Source organism: Chrysochloris asiatica, unplaced genomic scaffold, assembly GCF_000296735.1.
Source record: "Chrysochloris asiatica unplaced genomic scaffold, ChrAsi1.0 scaffold00030, whole genome shotgun sequence".
NCBI lineage: Eukaryota > Metazoa > Chordata > Mammalia > Afrosoricida > Chrysochloridae > Chrysochloris > Chrysochloris asiatica.
This window is the reverse complement of record NW_006408548.1, coordinates 25,187,874-25,210,144: the sequence shown is the minus strand read 5'-3', so window position 1 is coordinate 25,210,144 and position 22,271 is coordinate 25,187,874. Positions and strand designations below refer to the sequence as shown.

Here is a 22,271-nt window from a genome sequence, read left to right as displayed (position 1 = left end):
AAATCTGCTGCACAGGAACTTTTTAAAGTGTTGAAGAGCAGAGATGTCAGCTTGAGGACTAAGGTGCGCCTGACCCAAGCCATGGTATTTTCAATAACTTTGTATGGATGCGAAAGCTGGACAGTGAATAAGGAAGATCGTAGAAGATTTGATGCCTTTGAGTTGTAGTGTTGGAGGAGAATACTGAAAGTGCCATGGACTTCCAAAAGAACTAATAGATCTGTTTTGGAAGAAATGCAGCCAGAGTGCTTTTTTTTAAAATGTTTTATTGTGAATTATGTGATAGTTTACATGGGAGAACATTAGTTTTCAGAGTGCTCCTTGGAGGCCAGGATGGCTAAGCTTTGTCTTTCATACTTTAGACATATTGTCAGGAGAGAACAGTCGCTGGAGGAAGGATGTTATGCTGGGTAAGATGGAGGGTCAGAGAAAAGGAAGAAGACCCCCAACGAGATGGATCAGCCAGGTGGCATCATTGATGGCATCAGGTATGGCAGCGGTAGTGAGGTTGGACCAGGATCGGACATTGTTTTGTTCTGCTGTGCGTGGGGTCGCTATGAGTCAGTTCCGACTCCATGGCACCTGACAATAACAACAACAACAACATCAAAGCAAAGGAGCCCTGCTGTACTGTTGTTGGATAAGCACTATACTATTGATCATAGTTTGGCAGTTCAAACTTACCAGCCACTCCTTGAAAACCCAATAAAGGATTGCTATGATCTGAACTGACTCCACGGCAGTAAACAACAACAACAAAACTAAAACAAGTGAATTACCGAGATAATGTGTCTTGTAGCCATTTACTAATCACAGAGACATTTTAAAAGCACTCACACACACACATATATATATATATATATGTGTGTGTGTGTGTATAACAATGACAACAACACATACAACACACACATCTATTTCACAATAATGATAATTAGCAATTCTTTGTTCCTATGTTCACCTCTGCTTCTTTACAGTAGAAAATTTCCAAGAAAGATTAAGAATTAGCATTAACAATACACATTAATTTATCTCTTGAATAATTTGAAGAGAATATCAGTGTTTTTGTTATGGACAGTATCAAACATTTAAATCTTTAGGCAAGTCATTTCACCCAACACATTTTGTTTGGATTTGCCAAATTTGCCTTGACTTCCACCACCCAATTACTTTTCAGTTTCCATTAAGAAGTGCTGGTAGCAGAGTGGTTCAGAGGTCGGCTGCTCATTAAAAGGTCAGAGCCTTTTAATTGCAAGGGGAAAGATGTGGCAATCTGCTTCTTTAATGGTTACAATCTTGGAAACACTACAAGGCAGTTTTACTTTGTCCTATAAGGACACTCGAGCCCTAGTGTGGCAATGGAATACTAGTGACATCAGCTGTTCAAACCCATCAGCTGCTCTTGGAATCCCTATTAAAGGGTTACTGTGAGTTGGAACTGATTCTGTGGTACGTAGCAGAAGCACCACTCTAGGACCAGCATGAGTCAAAAAGGACTTGATGTCAGTGGGTTTGGTTTTTGGCAGTTCCTATGTACTATGATGCAGAATGACTAATATGGGACCCAGCTAGCATACTGACACTGCCACCAGAATCAAATCACCATATTCTTCTTGGCTGGGTGTCCATTGTTGACAAATGCAGACTTTTAGATGCAGGTGTCAGAGTTGTGAGGAGGTACATATCTGGTACAACAGGAGTTAAGGAGATAATACTGGGTATTTTTTCCCTGTTTGTTTGATAGAAGTTACTTCTCCCTGCCTTTCTCTGGTCATGAAGTCCTGCCGATTTTTCATATTCCTCTAAATTCATTAGTAGTTATCTGTGCACCTGGAATCTCTATTTTTACACTCCTGGGTTTCAAAGAAAATAGTGATTAAATTTGATCATACTCTCCTGTCTAACCCCTTTGAGCTTCTGGTTATCCTCAGAATGACTTTTGATCTTTAGCTGAGCATACAGGATCATTCAGGCTTCTACCTTCTAGGCTTTTTACCCCAAAACCAATCTCAGTACTTGGATACTTACAGTATTCCAATAGCGTCATATGCATGTGAAAGTTGAATAATGAATAAAGGATTTACCTATGGTTAGAAGAATTGATGCATTTGAGTTCTGGTGTTGGAGAAGAATATTAAAAGTTCTATAGACTGCCGGAAGAATAAACAAATCTTCATTGGAAGACCCCCACTGTGATGGATTGGCACAGTGGCAGCCTCAGTGAACTCTGTGTAACAGGGATTATGAGACTGGTTCGGGACAGCGCAGTGTTTCATTCTGTTGTGCATGGAGTTGCTATGAGTTGGAACTGACTCAGTGGCACCTAACAACAACAACCTCAGTATATTTTGAGTTGACTTCACTAGATGGTTGCTAAGAGAATAAAAACCTTCTTGGAGCTTTATTGCAATGTTCCTCTTTGTATTAATAAAATTATTTGTATTTTTGGATTCAGAGTAAGAACTGTCTTTTTCTCTGTTATTAATTGCTGTTGAGTTGATCTTCATGGCAACCCGTGTGAGCAGAGTCAAACTGTGCCATAGGATTTCCAACGTTCTCATATTTCCAAAGCACATCTCCAGAAGCTTCCTTTTGAGGTGCCTCTGGGTAAGTTGTAGCTACTAACTTTTCAGATAGTAGCTGACCACGTAGTAATTAGTGACACCCAGGAACTTGGACTTTTTTCTGCTTCCTTATTTTAGTTTCCTTGGCACAAGTGAGATCATTCCTTCTTTATTGTTGTTAAGTGCTATCGAGTCATGTCCGACTCTGAGTGACCCTGTATAGGGTTTCTGAGGAGCAGCTGGTGAGCTTTAACCACCTGCTTTGCGTTTCAAACTGACCTTGCAGTCTAGCCTTATTAACCTACAGTGCCAATTTATTTGATATAAATTAGGTTAAGTAAAATATATTTAAAAAATAATTTTGAATTTTTAAAAAATGTGGCTACCAGAATATTTGGAGCCCTGGTGTGATGCTATAGGATAAGCACTAGACTGCTAACTGTAGGGTAACCACCAAGGTCAGTGGTTGAAATTCACCAGCTACTCCTTGAAAGCCCTATTCAGGGTTGCTATGAGTAGGAACTCATGACAATTTTAGCAATCTAAACAGCCAGAATATTTAAATTTGGATGTGATTTACATTATATTTCTATTGGCCTGTGCTCATCTGAAGCCCCCTTAATCTTTATTTCAGACGTGTGACACAGAAATTAAATCACATTAAAATTATAATTCTTTCTCAGTCAATTCAGCAGGATTTATTGATGTTATTAATTTTATCTCTTATAGTCTTGACCTCTAATTTCCATAAACACAAAATGTGTTTGAGCAATCTACAAATCCTCTGGACCCTGGGCTTTTGTTTTCCAGTTCAGAGAAGCAGAGACATGTTATCTGCTAGACTACCAACTGCCCATTCTTAGTGGTAGGGCCTGTGAGGACTGGCAGGCTGTCCAAAAGCGAAGAACAGTTAGTGATACCGGGAGCCAGAGCTTAGTGAGCTTCACAGCACACAATGAAATGACAGGGTGCTTCCTGTTCCCATGAAAGCAACAGCTGCACCATGATTCTTGGCAGCAGCCATTTGGCAAGCTGTTCTGGCACTCTGAGTATTTGCAAGTGTGACACAGTACTGAGAGGTGTGGAGGTACATCCTCCTGGAGGGAGGTAAAGGAAACAGAACATCCCCCAGGCCTTAAACTCTCATACTCCCTCCTCTTCCCCATGCCTTTGGGGAGAGATGGACTACCGCACTGAGGCTGAGCAGGAAGAATGAGCTTTCCCATAAGTCAAAGTTTGACCAATCTTGGATAATTATGTCAATGCTGTCTAAAAGTCACCTATTTGAAATATGAGCAGGGTCCTTTGTATGTGATTATCAAATTTCAGATGGAGGAAAGATTTAAAAACTTTGGAAATAATTTCAAACTTACAGAAAAGTACAAGAATAGTGACAAAGACTATCCCATATATCCTTCATTCAAATTTATCTCTTGGAACATTTTACTACATTTGTCTTTCATTTGCAAATACTATGTAGCATATCAAATAAAAAAGTATACATTGGGTTTGAACTGCCAACTTTGTAATTTGCAGTCCAGTGCTAATTCACAGTGCCACACCAGAAGTCCTAAACTACCTGTACATGTGCGTATGTGTGTGTGTGTGTGTGTGTAGTTAACTGTTGTGGAGTCAGTTCCGACCTATAGCAACTTTTTATAGAGTTTCCAATGAGCAGTTGGTGTGTTTGAACTGCTTGTGGTTCGCAGTCCAGTGCTTATCCTTCAGTGCCACATCAGAACATATATATATATATGTATGTATATATTTGATGGCACTCAACAACATATATATGTGTATATATATATGTATATATATATATATACACACACACACTCAACAACATATATATATAGTTGTTGAGAAGTGCCTTTGAGTCAGTTACAACTCATAGTGACCCTGTAAAGGGTTTCTCAGGAGTTGCTGGTAAATCTGAACTGCTGACCTTGGGGTTCAAACCACTGACCTTGTGGTCCAGTGCATTATCCCACTGCACCACACCAGAGCAACAAATATATATATATATGCTTTTTTCAGGATCATATGAAAACAAATTGCTTATACATTGTGACTCTTTACCGTAATTACTTCAATCAATGTACATTTCCTAAAATATAGTCTTATATAATCTCTAATTAGTTACCAATTTGAGTAAATTTAACACTAATGCAATACTTTAATCTACCATTTAATTCTGATTTAATTAGTTGACTTCTTTCTACTACATATCCAGTCTAGAATCAGGTATGTGTTTAATCACCAGGTCTCTTTAGTCTCCTTTAATCTGAAACAGCTCCTCAGTCTATTTCTGTCTTATATGACATTGACATTTTTGTGGAGGAATGTTTTAAGTTTTAAAAATAAACCTTAAAAGAGCTAAGGGAAAATACATCTTGCCATCTTCCGGTTGTAGGAAAGACCTTTATAAGCATGACCTTCAAGAAATGCCAAGTGCAGGTTTGACTTTATAAGAAATTAAAAATTTCTATACAACCAAATCAAACCAACCAACCAACCACACACAAAGTCCCAGCAAAATCCATGAGCATGTGCAGTGTATATCATAAAGATGTACATAAAGCTCTTTCAAGGCAATAAAATGACCAACTTTTAAAAAAGAAGTCAAAGAGCATGAATAGGTAGTATACAAAATAACAAATATTAAAGACCAATAACATGAAAGCAAACAACTTCCAGGGTAGTTCAGTGTATGCATATCAAAACAGCAGGCTACCTTTATTAGTTTTCAAAGGATTGGTTAAATTACTAAGAATGACTCTCTACATAACAGTGGACAAAAGTGTATTTTATCACACAGCTTATGTGCCATACCTTGATTAAATGTTATGGGGGGTAAATAAACACCCTAATTTAACAAATTACAGTGCTTATTTAAAAAAAAAAAAAAAAAGCCAAACTTATTGCCATCAAATTAGCCACCCTGTGAAACAGAGTAGAACTGCCCATAGCGTTTCCAAGGCTGTGAGTCATAATCAACTCCAGGGCAGTGATTTTTAATCTTTACAGAAACAGACTGCCGCATCTTTTTCCTGTGGAGCTGACCTTTCGGTTTTTGTTGTTGTTGTTAAGTTCCGTCAAGTTGGTTCCAACTCCTAGCGACCTTGTATAGGGTTTCTGAGTAGCGGCTGGTGGGCTGGAACTATCATCCTTGTGGTTGATTAGAAGTCCAGTGCTTACGCTATAGCATCACATCAGGACTCCTTATGAAAACATGCTGTTAGATAATGAAAGATCGTCTGTCCATTAAAAAGGCTTGTCTGTCTGTCTATTATGAGTAACCCTTTTTGGGTTTATTGTGAATCAGTAGTCAAGGTTCTGGTGCAGCATTGTGGGTTAATGTGCCAGACTGTTTGAACTGTTTGAAGCTTTTTGAACTGCAAGGTCAGTGGTTCAGCCACACCAGCTGCACCTTGGAAACTCTATACAGGGTTGCTATGGGTTGGAACTGACTCAATGACACTTCACAACAACATAGTAAATGGTTTAAGGAGTTCTGGTAGCGTAGTGAGTTAGGAGTCAGGCTCCTAACCACAAGGCCAGCAGTCTGAAACTCCCAGCCGCTCTTCCAGAGAAAGATGAAGCTTTCTGTTCACGAAAAAATGTATGGCCTCGGAAACCGTAGCCAGAGTTGCTCTTAGTCAGAATCGACTCCGTAGCACACCAGCACCACCACCACAGCAATAGTTTAGCTTTACGTTTACAAGTGGCTGTTGGCATGGGTTGAGGTTGAATGTGGGTCCCTGAGTAACTACAGAGGTAAGTTAAACAAGTCTAGTTCTGGGCAACTGAGTCCTGGTGTGGCATTGTAGGATAAGCAGTGGACTTCAAGGTTGGTTTGAAAGCAAGACCAACCGTTCAAACTCACCAGCTGCTCCTCAGAAACCTATGCAGGGTTGCTGTGTGTCAGAACCAACTCTGTGGCCCTGGGGAACAGCCTCAGAGTCAGGAAAGTGGTTGTTTAGGAAGCCTGTTTTGGCTACAGAGAGAGCAGTCAGTCTACGGACAATCTCAGTTCTGTAGGCTGGTTACTATGATGGCATAAAGGCACAAATTGGAAGAAGCCATAACTCGTGAAGAAGGTAAAGAAAAACACACTGAATTTGGTGACTGAAATTAATAAAAGGACAAGAAAGGAATGAATGATGGGTTTCTTAGTAGAAATAGGGCTTGCAAGGGAGGTGCCATTTTGAGGGCAGCCCTGGGACGGTCAGTCATTAGGTGCCGTTTTCTCTGGTAGAGGTGCACCTGTGTTGTTGGGATGTTGTTGTTGTTGTTAAGTGCCGTCGAGTCAGTTCCGACCCATAGCGACCCTGTACAGGGTTTCCGAGGGTGTAAATCTTTACGGGAGTAGAAAGCCTCATCTTTCTCCTGCGGAGCGGCTGATAGCTTCGAACCGCTGACCTTAAGATTCGCAGTCCGATTCGTAACCACTACGCTACCAGAGCTCCTTGTTGTTGGGATGAGGAGGATGTAAATTGGAATGGGGAAAAGAGAGATTAGCTGGAGATGTGGATTTGATGAGAGCAAAAAGCCAAGAGTTAGGTACAGAGAGACGGAGTTGGATAAAGATTGGAGAAAGGAGTTTTGGCTGATAGAGTGGATTTTTTAACTACACTGGTGAGTCTGATAACAAGGCAAGTCTAAATGACTAAGTATTTATGTAAAATAAAAACCTGTTCTCTGTAGTCAACTCTGATTTAATGTGTGAGCGTAAAACTGTGCTCTATAGGATTTTTCAGTGGTGAATTTTTTGGAAGTAGATCACCAGGCCATTTTAATTTGCACTGAAACCTCCAATAATTTAGTCATTTTTACCACCCAGGGACTCCTATGTCTTTATCCAATATAGTCTTAACGGCCTTTGCCTGCCTTGTTACAGGGGAATTTATTTTTCATAGTAATTGGACCAGGTCTTTTTTTTTTTTTTTCTTTCTTTCTTCACATCTCTAGGATAACTTTATTCCTTTCTACTTTGAATTATATACGGAATATTGAGGAGAGATCATTGGATTTGCAAACATCCTTAGGTCTTTCTTGTTAGGTTTTTTTCATTGTTATCTGATTCACCTTCAGAAGTGGTGAATTTAGAGCCCCAAGCCTTCTGAAATTAGCAGCTTCCATTTTGTTTCAAGAGCAATTCTTTTAACTTCTGATTAACAATTCATGTGCTAAAGTGTTTTTTGGCTTAAAAAAAATTAATTAAAGAGCCACTGGCTTAAAAAAGAAATCCATAGTAAATGTTTTTGTGCAACTAAGTTAATGAATTTAAACCCCATATACAGAATAATGTGCATCCACAAGGTAAACCACTTTGTTAGCATCACAACTGGAGTGTTTAATTTCATGGACAATCTGAAGGAGTTTATATCACATTGTATACTGATTGCTTTCATAGTTTATCATTGGAAGGAGATGAAAACTTTATAAGTCAAATATGACCTTCCATTACATTATTTTTGTAAATTACTGGCATAAATATATGTGTCTCCAGAATGAGTCCTGCCCTCCCAAGACTCCAGACCAATTTCCAGAAGAATTTTGCAATAGTCTTAAGAATGAAATGACCCAGCAAATGTTTTGTCTAATATGAAACTTCATTTCCAACATCTTGCAGAAAATGATATTGTTGTCAAGTTGGTTCTGACTCATAGTGACCCCCTATAGAGTTTCCAACCCCTATAGAGTTTCCAAGGCTTTTACATCTTTGTGGGAGCAGAAAGCCTCATCTTTTTCTCATGGAGCGACTGGCATCCTCAAACTGTAGACACTGTGGTTTGTAGTCTGGTGATTTTTATATAATGTTACCATGCTGTTACATATCTTAAATATATTTTGGTTGTGTACTGTATGAGTTGGTTCCAACAAATAGCAACTCTATAGGGTTTCCAAGGTTATAACTCTTTGTAGAAGTAGAAAGCCTCATCTTTCTCCTGTGGTACAACTGGCAGCTTTGAACTACTGACCTTGCAGTTAGCAGCCCAGCTCATAATCTACTATACTACCAGGATTCCTTTCTTATATATATATGTTATTGTTGTTAAGTGCCGCTGAGTTGGTTCCGACTCATAGTGACCCTGTGTACGGTTTCCAAGGAGCAGCTGGTGGATTTGAAATGCCAACCTTGTGGTTCACAGTCTAGTACTGATCCTACCGTACCACATCAGGAGTCCAGTAGAGTATAATAGTTCTGAACAGTATTTTGTGTGTTTACACACAAATATATATATATGTATATATATATATTTGAAACTTTTCAATGATGCAAATCATTTACTCTCTTAGAAGGAAGCCAGTTACTGGGATCCATTACAATTATTCAGTGCTGTTGAAGGCAGATGGAATCCCACGGTTCCTTCCAGCACTCTGGTCTTTTACAAAGTTCACTCCTGGTGTGCACATACATGCATGCTGCAGGTGTGTGTATGTGTATGCACACTGACAGTTTTCTTGGGATGTAACTTAGTTTTTCCATTACTTTTCTGCATTAGAGAGAAATAAAAGATGGATGGGCTCTAAATGTCTAATTTTATCCCCTTTAATCTGGCATCCTCCAGAACATTTGGAAACACTACCCTTTGGTATTTAGCCCTCTTTTTGTTGTTGTTAAGTGGTGTTTAGTCAGTTCTTACTCATAGCGACAAGAAGCATCTGGTGTGTTTGAACCACTGACCTTGTTGTTAGCATTCCAGTGCTTTTCCTGCAGTGTCACGCTAGAACTCTCCTAAGTCTCTCTGAAAATGCCATGGTTCAGATATCTTAGTCTGAGTTACCCCAGAAACTGACCCTTAGATAAGTCTTTAAGTGCCATTTGTTTATTTGGGTTGAAGTAGGGAAATGAGAATATGAGCAAAAGGTGGATCTAAAGGGTGTATTACTAAATCTGATACCACTATGATAAACTGGTGCTTAATGCTGCAGGGAACTTTGGGAGACAGTGTAGAATATGCATCAGCTTTTCCACCAGAGGATTCCTGGTGTGGCACTGTAGGATAAGCACCGGACTGCGAACCAAAATGTTGGCCATTCAAACCCACAAGTTGCTCCTCGGAAACCCTATACAGGGTCGTTATGAATTGAACTGACTAGCGTAGTGGTTACGAATTGGGCTGCTATCCTCAGGGTCAGAGTTCGAAGCTACCAGCTGCTCCATTGGAGAAAGATGAGGCTTTCTGCTCCCATAAAGATTTACAGCCTCGGAAACCCTGTACAGGGTCACTATGTCGGAACTGACTCCATGCACATAACAACAACAACAACAGCACTAAACTAACTTCAGGTTAAAAGTTGTTCTAGAGGAGTGTGTGGTGCCAGAAAAGTGTGGTAGAAAAAGCCCTCAGGTAACAAAATGGAACTGTTGGTAGTTGTAAGTTGGGAGATGTGCCCTGCAGTAGGGGAGGTCAGGGGGTGCTGGAGGGAGCGGAGGGAGGAGACAGTAGGGGACAGCCCCCTTAGTATCCTCTACTGTAAACTTGTGATTTAGAATGCCAAGAACATGATAATCTCTCAGTAGAGTGGCCCATGCCCAACACCCAGCAAGTCCTATCAAGAAGCTTTCATTTTCCTTGTAAGAGAAAAAGAAACATCTATCACTCTTTTACATGTTTTAGTCTTTAGAAATCATCTAAATCATTTCTGTGTCCAAGCATGTCCAAGCTGGCCTGATACACATAAGAGTATGGGTTTGTTTTTTCTTTTTTTTTACTTTTTCAGTATTTAATTTATTTTGCTGGTGTTGAGAATATCCACAGGAAAGCATACACCAATTCACCAGTTTCTACTTGAACAATTCAGTGACATTGATTGCATTCTTAAAGTTGAGCAACCATTTTTATCCTCCTTTTCTAAGTTTTTCCTCTTCCATTAACATAGACTTTGTGTTTTTGTTAAGTGTTGTCTAGTCAGTTCTGACTCATAGGGATCCTGAATAGGGTTTCTGAGGAGTGGCTGGTGAGCTTGAACCACCAACCTTGCTGTTCACGTGACCTTGCAGTCCAGCACATTAACTCACAGTGCCACACCAGGACTCCAACATAGGCTAGTTGTTGTTGTGAAGTGCCGTCAATTTGATTCCGACCCATAGCGACCCTGAATAGAGTTCTGAGGGAGGGAGTAGCTGGTGAGCTTGAACCACCGACCTTACAGTTCAAACGGCTTTGCAGGCTGACACATTAGTGTCACTTCACAACAACAACAACAACAACATAGGTTACTGACCCTTAAGGTTCCTGTTTAATCTTTCTAGTTGGTGCTATCACTTTGATCCCATATAATTCTTAAAAGAACATAATGCTCAAAGTCGATATTTTTTACTAGTTAAACTAATGTTTGATTTTTAAGGAGACTTCAGGGGATATTTTTGGTTTAAGAATTAAAGATTGTTGCAGGGCAATAGTTTGGGGGCTTCATCCATGACTCCAGAAAGCCTGGATTTCATGAGCATCTGAAATTCTGGTCTGCATTTTAAGAGGATTGGTCTTTAAGTTGCTATTGCTGTTAGGTGCAGTCTAAATTCTGATTCAGTAGCAATAGTGACAGAGAACTATCCCAAGGATTTTCTAAGCTGCTACCTGTTCAGAAGCTCATCGCCAGGTCGTGAAGTGCTGGCTCCCACAACATGGCAAAAAGAGACAGGTGCTGTGAACACAGACAGGAAAGACATGATCTCTGTTCAGAGGAGCTCCAGGGATAGTGGTGATTAATGGGTTAAAGAGAGCCCCTTTCAGGTGAGAAATGAATTAATTAATAATTAAAAATACATATATTACTTTAAAGCTTGTGGGTACTTTAAGATTTGGGTCAAAAACCTTTCTTTCTTTCACTCTTTGTGACTCATTCTTTCAAGATGTTATGTTTGAAGTTATTTACTTTCAGATCCTGGCTTTGTCTTGTTGACTGAATGATATTTGATGAAACAGTATTCAAACTTTATTAGCCTCAATTTCATTATGTACAGAACGGGATTACTGATACAGATAGTCCCTGGATTGCAACAGGATTCCGTTCTGGTGACTGTCTTAAGTCAGTTCTGATATAAGTCGAGTACCTAACTTTTTCCCCTTATTTTTATAATTACTGCATTCCTATCAGTATCTGTATAAATCTGATTGTTTGTCTTTGGGGGTTGAACATTTTGCATAATAACTGACAGATGTATTTTAACTTTGTAGTAATACATATTACTAACAACAAGGTATATGAAAAATAAAAACGGAAACAGTCTTAAGTATTCATCATAGCTCAAATACATGCAGTCCTGGCATTGTGAACGAGTTTTGTTCCTGTCTTTCTGTAAGTTAAATTTGTTTGTAAGTTGGCATGGTTTATATCTAATGTCTGGTAATCAAATGTTTTTGTTAGTATATAGTGTATCTTTCTATGTAAGACATTCAAAAACCATTTCCAGATACACTAAATTATCATTAATACAATCATGTTATTATTGTTGTTAAGTGGTTTTGAGTCAATTCTGACTCATAGCAGAATGTATAGGGTTTCTGAAGAGCAGCTGGTTGGTTTGAGCGAATGTTTGTGGTTAACAGTCTAGTTCTTATCCTATAGCACCACACCAGGACCCCAGTATAATAATACAGTAATACTAATGATGATGTTTGGGTTACAAAGTAGTGCCTGTTACTTATTATGTACCACAAAATTTTAATAAAAGTATGTGGTGCTTAATGTGTATGATAAGCTCTGTGAAATCGGATAGTAAATGATTTGGATGTTATGTGAACACCGTATTACAACCTTAAGGACACCCACTTCCAGTAGTCCTTGTCACTGCCTTTGCGGCTGGAGCTTCTGGCCGAAGCTGGTGGAATAGGAGGTGGTAGCAACAGAAGCTGAGATGGCAGTGGTAGGCTTGGAGAGAGAGGAAGCAAGCAAGTAGGGAGTGCAGTGCACCCAAACCTCCTTGCTGTTCTTCCCACTGAGCAACACAGCAGTCCAGGCTGTAGTATCACTACTACAGGTGAGCACCTGCCTGCAGTACAAAGCCCAAGGGCCTGCACTCAAAACTTTGTCTTCTGTCTCACCTGTCTGGATCCCACCTGTGGTCTAGTGCTTCAAGAATAAGCGTTCAGGGTTTCCAAAGCTACTACCCAACCCCCACTGTCATCAAGTTGATTTCAACATACAGTGATTCTATAGGGCAGAGTAGAACTGCTCTGTAGGGTTTCTGAGGCTGTAAATCTTAACAAAGGCAGACAACCTTATCTTTCTCACACTGAGCAGATGGTGAATTCCAACCATCAACCTTTTGATTAGCAGCCCAATGCTTAACCCCCTGGGCCACCAGAGATCCTTGTAGAACCACTAGGGAGAAATAAACAAAAGGAGAGCTGCTTTCCCGTTAATAATAATTTTAAAAAACACACAGAACAACCCAAAACCAAACCTTTGGGGACCATGGATATATATGTGTTCAGATGTTGTCCAGATAGACATTAAGCAATGCATACCTGTATAATGGGCTTTATGGAAATTGGTTTGTAACTACAAGTTGTATATAAGTTGGACATTCATTACTTGGATATTGCCTGTACATTATAAATTGAGAACTACCCATTCCTGCTTCATGGAATTACTTGAGGATTAAATGTGATAACATTAAAGAATAGATTGGATTTGAATAGAAAAAGAAAATGAGCTTTACATGCAAAGAAAAAGGTCTGTAGTTAGGACATTTAAGCTATACTAAAATGTCACGAAAACTACTGAATTGCGCATCACTGTAAAGAAAACACAAATCCTTACGAGATCAGTAAATAGCATCATGATAGATGGAGAAAAGATTGTCAAAGACTTCATTTTGCTTGGATCCACAATCAACACTCATGGACTCAGCAGCCAAGAAATCAAACAAGTATTACCCTAGGCTAATCTGTTGCATAAAACATCTTTAAAGTGTTGAAGACCAAAAATATCAGTTTGAGGAGTTGTGCCTAACCCCAAATCATGGATATTTTCAATAACCTCATATTCCTGTGAAAGTTGAACAATGAATAAGGCAGTCCAAAGAAAAATTGATGCATTTGAGTTATGATGTTAGAGAAGAACATTTAAATTACTCCCATGGACTGCCAGAAGAACAAATAAATCTGTGTTGGAAGAAGTACAGCCAAAATGCTTCTTTGAAACCAGGATTGTGAGACTGTGGCTCATACTTTGGATACATTATCAGGAGGGATCAGTTGCAGGAAAAGGACATTATACTTGGTAAAATGAAAAAGAAGAAGACCCCCAACTAGATGGATTGGCACAGTGGCAGCAGCAATGGGCTTAGGTGTAACAGCAGTTTTGAGGATGGTGCAGGATGTGCGCAGTGTTTCATTCGGTTGTGCACAGAGTTTCTATGAGTCGAAACTAATTGAACAGTGCCTAACAACAACAGCAACAACAACAGCGAAACATCACAACAAAAGGAGGAAAAGTGGGCTTGGGGATTGATCATTGAGAACCTTGAATCCCAAACTAAAATTGGCATCAAGACTTTGATCCAGAGACAGTGAAGTTATGGTTCTGTGCCATTCAGAAAGGGGGAAATAGCCGTAGTCTTTACACTAAGTCTTTATGCTATACTACCTTTGGCAGATTGAGCTGTTCTGAGGACTTAATACTAAACTTTTAGGAAGCTTGATTTTATGCACAACTGAACCATAAGCTCCCAAAGTGTTCTATCCACCTCTAGGATTACAGAACCTTCAGCATGGTAGAGAATTTGCTTGTATGGAATGTAAGAACATTATTCTGACCAGATTTCATGCCACAAGAACCTGTCTTAAAATATGCTATTTGAATACATTGGAGTCTTGGCGTGGCACTGTGAGTTAATGTGCTGGACTGCAAAGTTGGTTTGAACCGCAAGGTCGGTGGTTAAAGCTCACCAGCCACTCCTTGGCAAACCCTACACAGGGTCACTATGGGTCAGAACTGACTTGATGGCACTTAATAACAGCAACAACATTTGAATACTTTTGATGTTGCATGGGGAGTATAAAGATCAACACTTGGCAGTCTCCTAGTTAAAAGATTTTATGAGAAGACTTTGATCTTGGACTGAAAAACTTCCTCTTATTTATAGAGGGGTTTAATAGATTCATCAGAAGTTGTATTTTAGGTGAACATTCATAATTTCCAGCTAACTTCTTACATATGTTCCTTTGATCTTTGTCTTAAGCTGCTCATGTTTCCCACCTGGAGAATGTGTCAGAGGAAGAAATGAACAGACTTCTGGGAATAGTGTTGGATGTGGAATATCTCTTTACCTGTGTTCACAAGGAAGAAGATGCAGATACCAAGCAAGTTTATTTCTATCTTTTTAAGGTGAGGTTTTAAAAGGCTTTCTTCTTTATCTCACTGTTCAAAGAGATGCTGTCTTCCTATGTCAAGCTCCCAGCTGATACATTTTGCTGTGAGTGTTAGTTGGAGCATGTGTTTCTTCATGAAGGATTCTGTAAGCTGACCTACTTTATTTTGAACTCACCATTGTGTTCATTTTATGTTCAAAATGATGTCATCAAAGTAAACACAAACATGGAGCCTTTTTTTAGATGCAAAATTGAATATCTTTATGATTATTTGCATATATTATAGATTTCTTATCCCCTACCTATCCTGGTGTGGCTTTGCAGGATAATTTACTGAACTGCAAAGTCAGTTTGAACCTAAAGGTCGGCAGTTCAAACCCACCAGCTGCTCATCGGAAATTTTACACAGGGTCGCTGTAAGTTGGAACCTACTCAGTGGCACTTAACAATAACAACACCTATCCATTCATCCATCCAATATTTATGTATTTACTGTTTCATGCCCAACAGTAAGGTTGTTGTTGTTAAGTGCCGTCAAATTGATTCCAACCCATAGTGACCCTGCGTAGTGTTGCCGAGGAGCAACTGATGAACTTGAATTGCCAACCTTGCAGTTCAAGCCGACTTTGCAGTTTAGCCCATTAACCCACAGTGACGTACCAGGACTTCTGGCAGTAATGTAGGCGGTGAGATATTGAAGCAGTGAGCAAGACAAAGTCTTTGCCCTCCTTGAGTTTAACTTTCGGTATAGGAGGCAATACAATAAGTAAATAATAATATTTGCATATTATAATAAGTGTGGTGAAGATAAACAAAATGGTGGTGGTGGTGGTTATGTGCCATGGAGTCAGTTCAGACTCATAGAGACCCTGTACAGAGTTTCTGAGTCTGTAAGTCTTTATGGGAACAGAAAGCCTCATCTTTCTCCCATGGAACAACTGGTAGTTTCGAACTGCTGATCTTGAGGTTGGCAGCCTGACTCGTAACCACTATGCTACCAGAGCTCAAAGTAGTGTCTTAATTATTTAGTGCTGCTATATATGGAGTCCTGGTGTGGCATTGTGGGCTAATGCTTCAGACTGCAAAGTCTTTTGAACTGCAAAGTCAGTGGTTCAAGCTCACCAGCTGCGTCTTGGAAACCTTATACAGGGTCGCTATGGGTCAGAATCGACTCGATGGCACTTCACAGCAACAACAGCAAATATATAACAAACACTGCAAATGAGTGGCTTTAACAAACAGCAATTTATTTTCACACAGTTTAGGGGGCTAGAAGTCTGAATTCAGAATGGCAGCTGTAGGCAGAGGCTTTCTCTTTGTTTTGACTCTGGAGGAAAGTCCTTGTGGTTTTGAGCTTTTGCTCCTGGATGATCTTAATGTGGCTTGGCATTTCACTTCGCTTATATCTGCTTGCTGACTTGGCTGTTTAATCTATTTTTATATCGCAGAAGAGATTGACTCAAGCACACTCTGCCCTAATCCTGCCTCATTGACATAACAAAGGCAATCCATTCCCAAATAGGATTCTAACCACAAGTGTAGAGGTTAGCATTGGCAGCATATGTTTTTGGGAACATAATTCAATCCAAAGCATAGGATACAGTGGAGTAACAGTGGAAAGGATGGGAGGGCACACTAAAGAGGAGGAGGAGTTAGGAAAGGCCTCTCTGAGGAGATATTAGATGAATGGAAGGCTAAGTGGGAGGTAGGAGCCATCATGAATAGGACTGGGGACAGCCTTCTGGCAGAGGAGACAACTGCATGTAGATAGCATACTGTGTGAGTTTGGTGGGAATGTGGTGGCAGAGCCCAGTGAGCAAAAGGAAATGGTGTGGAAGGAGGTGCACTAATGCCTTGTCTCTTACACTTCTGTGGGAAGAAAAATTATTTTCCAAATTTGTTTTGGTATCTTGCCCATGATTTTCTTTGTTGTGTTGACACTTGTTGGTGTTGTTAAGTGTCATTGAGTCATTTCTGACTCATAGTGACCCTCTATAGGGTTTCCAAGGAGCAGCTGGTGAATTTGAATTGTCTACCTTGTGGCTTGCAGCCCAATGCTGATCCTACAGTGCCACAGTTGACCAAAGGGTCAGTTTGAACCACAAGGTTGGTGGTTAAAACCTACTGACTGTTCCTTAGAAACCCTAGACAACGTTGCAGTGATTTGGAACTGACTCAATGGCACTTAATAAAAACTATTAATATGTATATAACGGTTATTGAGGATATTGATTGTTCATTAAGTAGTGTAGTGTAACTATTACAAAGATCTTAAAACAAAAGAAAACAAAATTCTATTCAGAATATAAAGACAAGAAGAGTTTGCTTCTTGTAATAAGAACTGTGCCTCATATGTCAATGATAGTACATTTTTCCACGCAACTTTCTCTTCTGTTTTGGTTGCTGGGATTCTTAGTGCAAAATTTTACACCCAATTCCTATAGCTTTATTTTTTAGTCTGAATCTTTTTGATGAACAATTTTGTCTCCCATTTATTAACATTTGTCTTTTATTTTACAAATGGGGATTTTGGAGTAGACTGGGAACAGGAGTGGGAGGGTGAATGATAATTTGAAATTTGGGGTTATGTGAGTTATTAGCTATTAAAAGGTTAATCACACAGAGAGAGAGAAAGAGAGAGAAGAACTAGCAACTAAATTCCCCACCATCATTAGCAGACACTAGACTAGTCCAGCTGACAACCTGTTGACATGACCTCAAGACCTGAGTCAACCGGATTGAATCCTGGCAGGTTCTTACTGTTTAGATCGTCTTTGGAAAAAGTTCTTAGTTAAAGCAAACCAACATCTGCATGTCTTGGAACTGAGCACTCTGGCAGTCCCCTCAGCACCGTGCTGGAAGTGAAGGTGGTGTCAAAGTTTCCATCCTGTCTGTTTATAACCAACCAAACAGGCCAGAAAGTGCTGCTCTGCTTTGAAGCACAATTTTCTCTTTTTCTCCTCCTTTGTCCTTAAATATCATTGACAGTAGATTTGCTTGTGGAAACAAAGTTCAAAATATTCAATATCATCCATTTCTTGCCCTAAAAAATAAATATTCTTTGGTTAAATGACTCATAAATCATCTATTCCTTAGCTTTTGAAAGGCAACTCTTCAATAAATAAGTTAAATATTTTTATGGATTTTACTGGTGTTGGTATGCTGTGGAGTCAGTTCTGAATCATAGCGAGCCTGTATAGGGTTTCCGAGGAGACAGATTTTTATGGGAGCAGAAAGCCTCATCTTTCTCCCAAGGAGCGGCTGGTAGATTTGAACTTTTGGCCTTGTCATTAGCAGTCCAACTCATAACCCACTACACTATCAGGACTCCTTATGAATTTTAGTAGCATTTAAAAATTAAATTATTTAATGTCTCAGCAATTAAAATTTGTTATGAATTTTAGTAGCAGTTAAGAAAACATCAGCCTTATAGGTTGAGAATAAACTTAGCTGAGACCAGTTTACTTAAAGCCAAGGCATATTCTGTTGTCAACTCTCGGGGAGTTGATTCTGACTCATAGTGTCTCCTTGTGCTATAGAGTAAATCTTTCCTTAGGGTTTTCTTGTCTGTGATCTTAATGGAAGAACATTGTCAGGCCTTGTCATGTGTGCTTTTATTTGTGTGTGTTTGAACCTCCAACATTTAGATTGGAGTCCTGGTGTGACACCATAGGATAAACGCTCAACCTTGAAGTTGATTTGAACTGCAAGGTTGGCAGTTCAAACTGACCAAGCTGCTCCTTGGAAACTCTATACAGGATCCCTATCAATTGGAACCAACTCTATGGCACTTAACAACAACAACCTTTAGGTTATCAGTCGAACAGAAACCATTTATACCACCTGGGACTGTGAGGTCTACCCTAGTGCCTGCTAGTGCTTTGGAGCCTAACTGTTTGAGTTTAAAACAAGGCCGCATCGTCTCGTGAATATGATCTTAGCTGAGTTGTTGTGTCTCAGCTTCATCATATGTAAATTGCAGACAATAATAGCAACTCCTTAAGACTTCTTTCTGAGTAATAAATGAGGTTATACAAGTGAAGAACTACAGAGAGTACTTGGCACGCTTACTGCCATTGTTAACAATTTTTTTATATGCGTACTTATCCCAGTTCGATCATTTTGGAGATGAGGAAATTGAAGGTCAACAGAGAGTACCTGACAAAATAAGGATTTACTGTTATTATGAACTTTTCTTTATAGATCCACTTTCCCATACTCCTTCATTTTGTAGATGAAGAAACCAAGGTTCAACATCTTCTCAGATCCGTCAGTTAAAACCCACAATATGTCAAGTTCCTAAAGTGTCTTTTGTAAATTAAGAGTTGTTGTTATGTGTTATCAAGCTGGTTGCAGTTGGTTCATTGTTGTTGTTAAGTGCTGTCGAGTAGATCCTGACTCATTGTGACCCTGTATAGTTTCCAAGAAGTGGTTGGTGACTTTGAACCACCAACCTCTGATTCAAACCGAACTTATGGGCAAATGCTTATTCTACAGTGCCACAGCAGGACTCCACAGCAATCCTATATACAATAGAATGAACCACTTCCCAGTCCTTTGTCATCCTCATAATTGTTACTGTGCTTGAACCCATTGTTGCACCCACTGGGTAAATTCATCTTGTTGAGGTATTCCTCATTTATGCTGATATACTGACCCTCTACTTTACCAAGAATGATGTCCTTCTCCAGGGATTGGTTCCTCGTGATAATATATCCAATTCTCATCAGACAAAGTGTCACCATCCGTGCTTCTAAGGAACATTTGGCTGTTCTGCCGGTACAGATGTGCTCTTTCAGATGGCAGTTCATGGTGCATTTACCAACACAATAATTCAAAGGCATCAGTTCTTTGGTCCCTTTTATTCATTCATGCATATGAGAAGATTGAAAATAATGTGGCTTAGATAAAGCACACTCTAGTCCTCAGAGTGATTTTTTTTTTAAAAACTCTTTTAAAGGGTCATTTATACTTAAAGTTTATAACCAATCTTTATCTTTAGAAACACTTACTATGACTTATCTTCATTGCAAATTTATTTTTGTCAAGGTGAACATAGTACATTGAAAGGATCAACAAATACTCCAGTGCTAAATCATGCATATCGCAACCCTAGAAGGGGGATTAAAGATAAGACACAGCTCAATTGTGACACATAATCATCTTCAGCTTTGAAAGTTCAGCCATCTCAATTATTGCCTGGAGAGATTAATTGACATTTTTTAGTTTCTTTGAAAAGACAATAAATGGAGATGGAAGGGACAGATGTTACTAAAACCAGTGCATGGTCATACCATACCTGGCACAGATTTACAGAAAAATCAGTCAAGCAAATATTGAAGGTAAAAACCTTCAATATGAAATTGTCTTTAACTTAGGTCTTGGCATGTGATTCTGTTCTTCCCTTTCTCTCTGATACTTGCTCTTTGAGGACTTTCAGTTTCAGTGGCAGAAATTAGGAACAGTATTTGTTTTGTGGGCATTGACATGCTGTAACACTTGACCTGCTTTCTGTTGATGGAGAGGAAATGAAAAATGACCTTAACAGTGATATTTGCTAATTGAGAACCCTGCTCAATTCCTTTCCAGTGATCCTAGCTCTAGATTGTGGACATGACTTATAGTTGCCAGAGGCTCCCCATTCTCATTTTTGCACAATGGACCTCAACTTTTCAGGGCTTAAATAGATGTCTTTCTCTCCACCTGTGCCTCAGCACACTTTTACTAGCTTAGATGAGAGTGTGTAGTGTGCAAGGTTGTACATCATACCTCTGGGGTACAAAGTTGGAAACAGAAAAGGATGGTGGGAAGTGAGTGGGGTAGAGTGGTCCAGACCACTTCCTGGGTGATCTAGGCTACTCAGAACGAGAAAGGAGTTCAATTCCTTGTAACTCAGGTCATGATTGAAGGCAAACATGAGTTAACCTGGTAGTCCACCGTTTTATTGAGTTAAAGATTTGCTTACATACTTGTTGTAGTTGTTGTTAAGAGCTATTGAGTTGGTTCTGACTGACAGCGACCCTGTATAAGGTTTCTGAGGAGCGGTTGGTGGGTTTGAACTGACAACCTAGCAGTTAGCAGTCCAGTTCTTGTCCTACAACAACTGATTTTTTTTGTTTCCCCTATGATTTCTTTGCAGCTCTTGAGAAAGTCTATTTTACAAAGAGGAAAGCCTGTGGTTGAAGGTTCTTTGGAAAAGAAACCTCCATTTGAAAAACCTAGTATTGAACAGGTAAAAACTTGCTTTTAAGGCTGAACAACCCTTCTAGTCATCCTTCCAAAACTCTATTCACATTTTTCTTCCATCCTTCATACTCAGCCTAGAGATAATCAAATCTGTAGAAATTGTCTTCAACCCTTTGGGTCAGACTTGAACGCCCAACTAAATACATTATCTAGTGTTTTTTTTTTTTTTTTCTTTTAGGATTTCTAGGTACCCAGAATTCACTGTGTGTTTGGGGATGAAAAAATTAGGGAGAACATGTAGTTGGTAGGAAAGTACAAAATGTGTTTTTTGTGTGTAACTGTGTACTGTTGTTTTAAAATTAAGTCTTTGTCCTTTTGTTTGGTACAACCTGAAAGTTTGTTGAAATGAGGAGAACCAGTAGCAATGTGAGAAACATTGCAAGGAAAAAAAAAAAAAAAAACAACCCAAAACAGAAAATGAAGTTTTGTACCAAGAAGTTGACTTTCAGTTCTATTTTGAAACCTGGAAAGAAACTTTTTCACTCAGAGAATTCTAAAATGTGTAGACTTTGTTGTTCTTGTTGTTAGGTCTTGTCTATTTCTCTCATCAGATCTTCTGTCATTGTTTGGATAAGTAAACCTCAAGCACTCTTGAGGGAGAATGACTACTGGAGACTGTAATTACCAGAGCCATTTATGATGATTACTAAATATATTTTTATCAGTCTGTTTTCAGTAAAGTAAATATTATTTAGCCTTCCAATCCCAGTAAATACCCATTGTTCTTTTATGTGAAATTAGATGAGATGTGAGTGTTCTGCTGAAAGATTAAATTAATCTGTAGCTTTCTTTTAAAAGCACATAATATTAAGTAAAAACATGGTTTTCTTTTATTGTTGTTTTTTTAACATTAAAGCTCAGAATGCATTGTTATAGTCTAACAAAATGCTGAAATAGAAAGAGTAATAGTAAAGGTTTAAAATTCTAGTGGTTTAGTTTAGTAGAATCAGTCCTGACAGCGTTTTGATTAAACCTTTCAGTAAGGTAAAAACATATGTATACAAAAACTTCATTATGTGTAAGATAATGAGGTGAGAGTGCAGCAAGAATTATTTTACAGAACAGTCATATTTTTATTGTTGAAGAGGTTTTGACCTTTCTGGTACTAGGTTTTGATATTCTCTTTAACATTCCA

General features: G+C 39.0%; 1 protein-coding gene across 1 annotated transcript in view; it reads left to right on the top strand.

Annotated features, from left to right (window-relative positions):
* Positions 1–22,271, top strand: part of KAT2B (K(lysine) acetyltransferase 2B) — a 161,924-nt gene that overhangs the window by 66,727 nt on the left and 72,926 nt on the right. The window contains exons 3-4 of the mRNA XM_006851636.1: positions 14,761–14,906; positions 21,030–21,122. Coding sequence (XP_006851698.1) covers positions 14,761–14,906; positions 21,030–21,122 — 239 coding nt within the window. The remainder of the gene's footprint in view (positions 1–14,760; positions 14,907–21,029; positions 21,123–22,271) is intronic.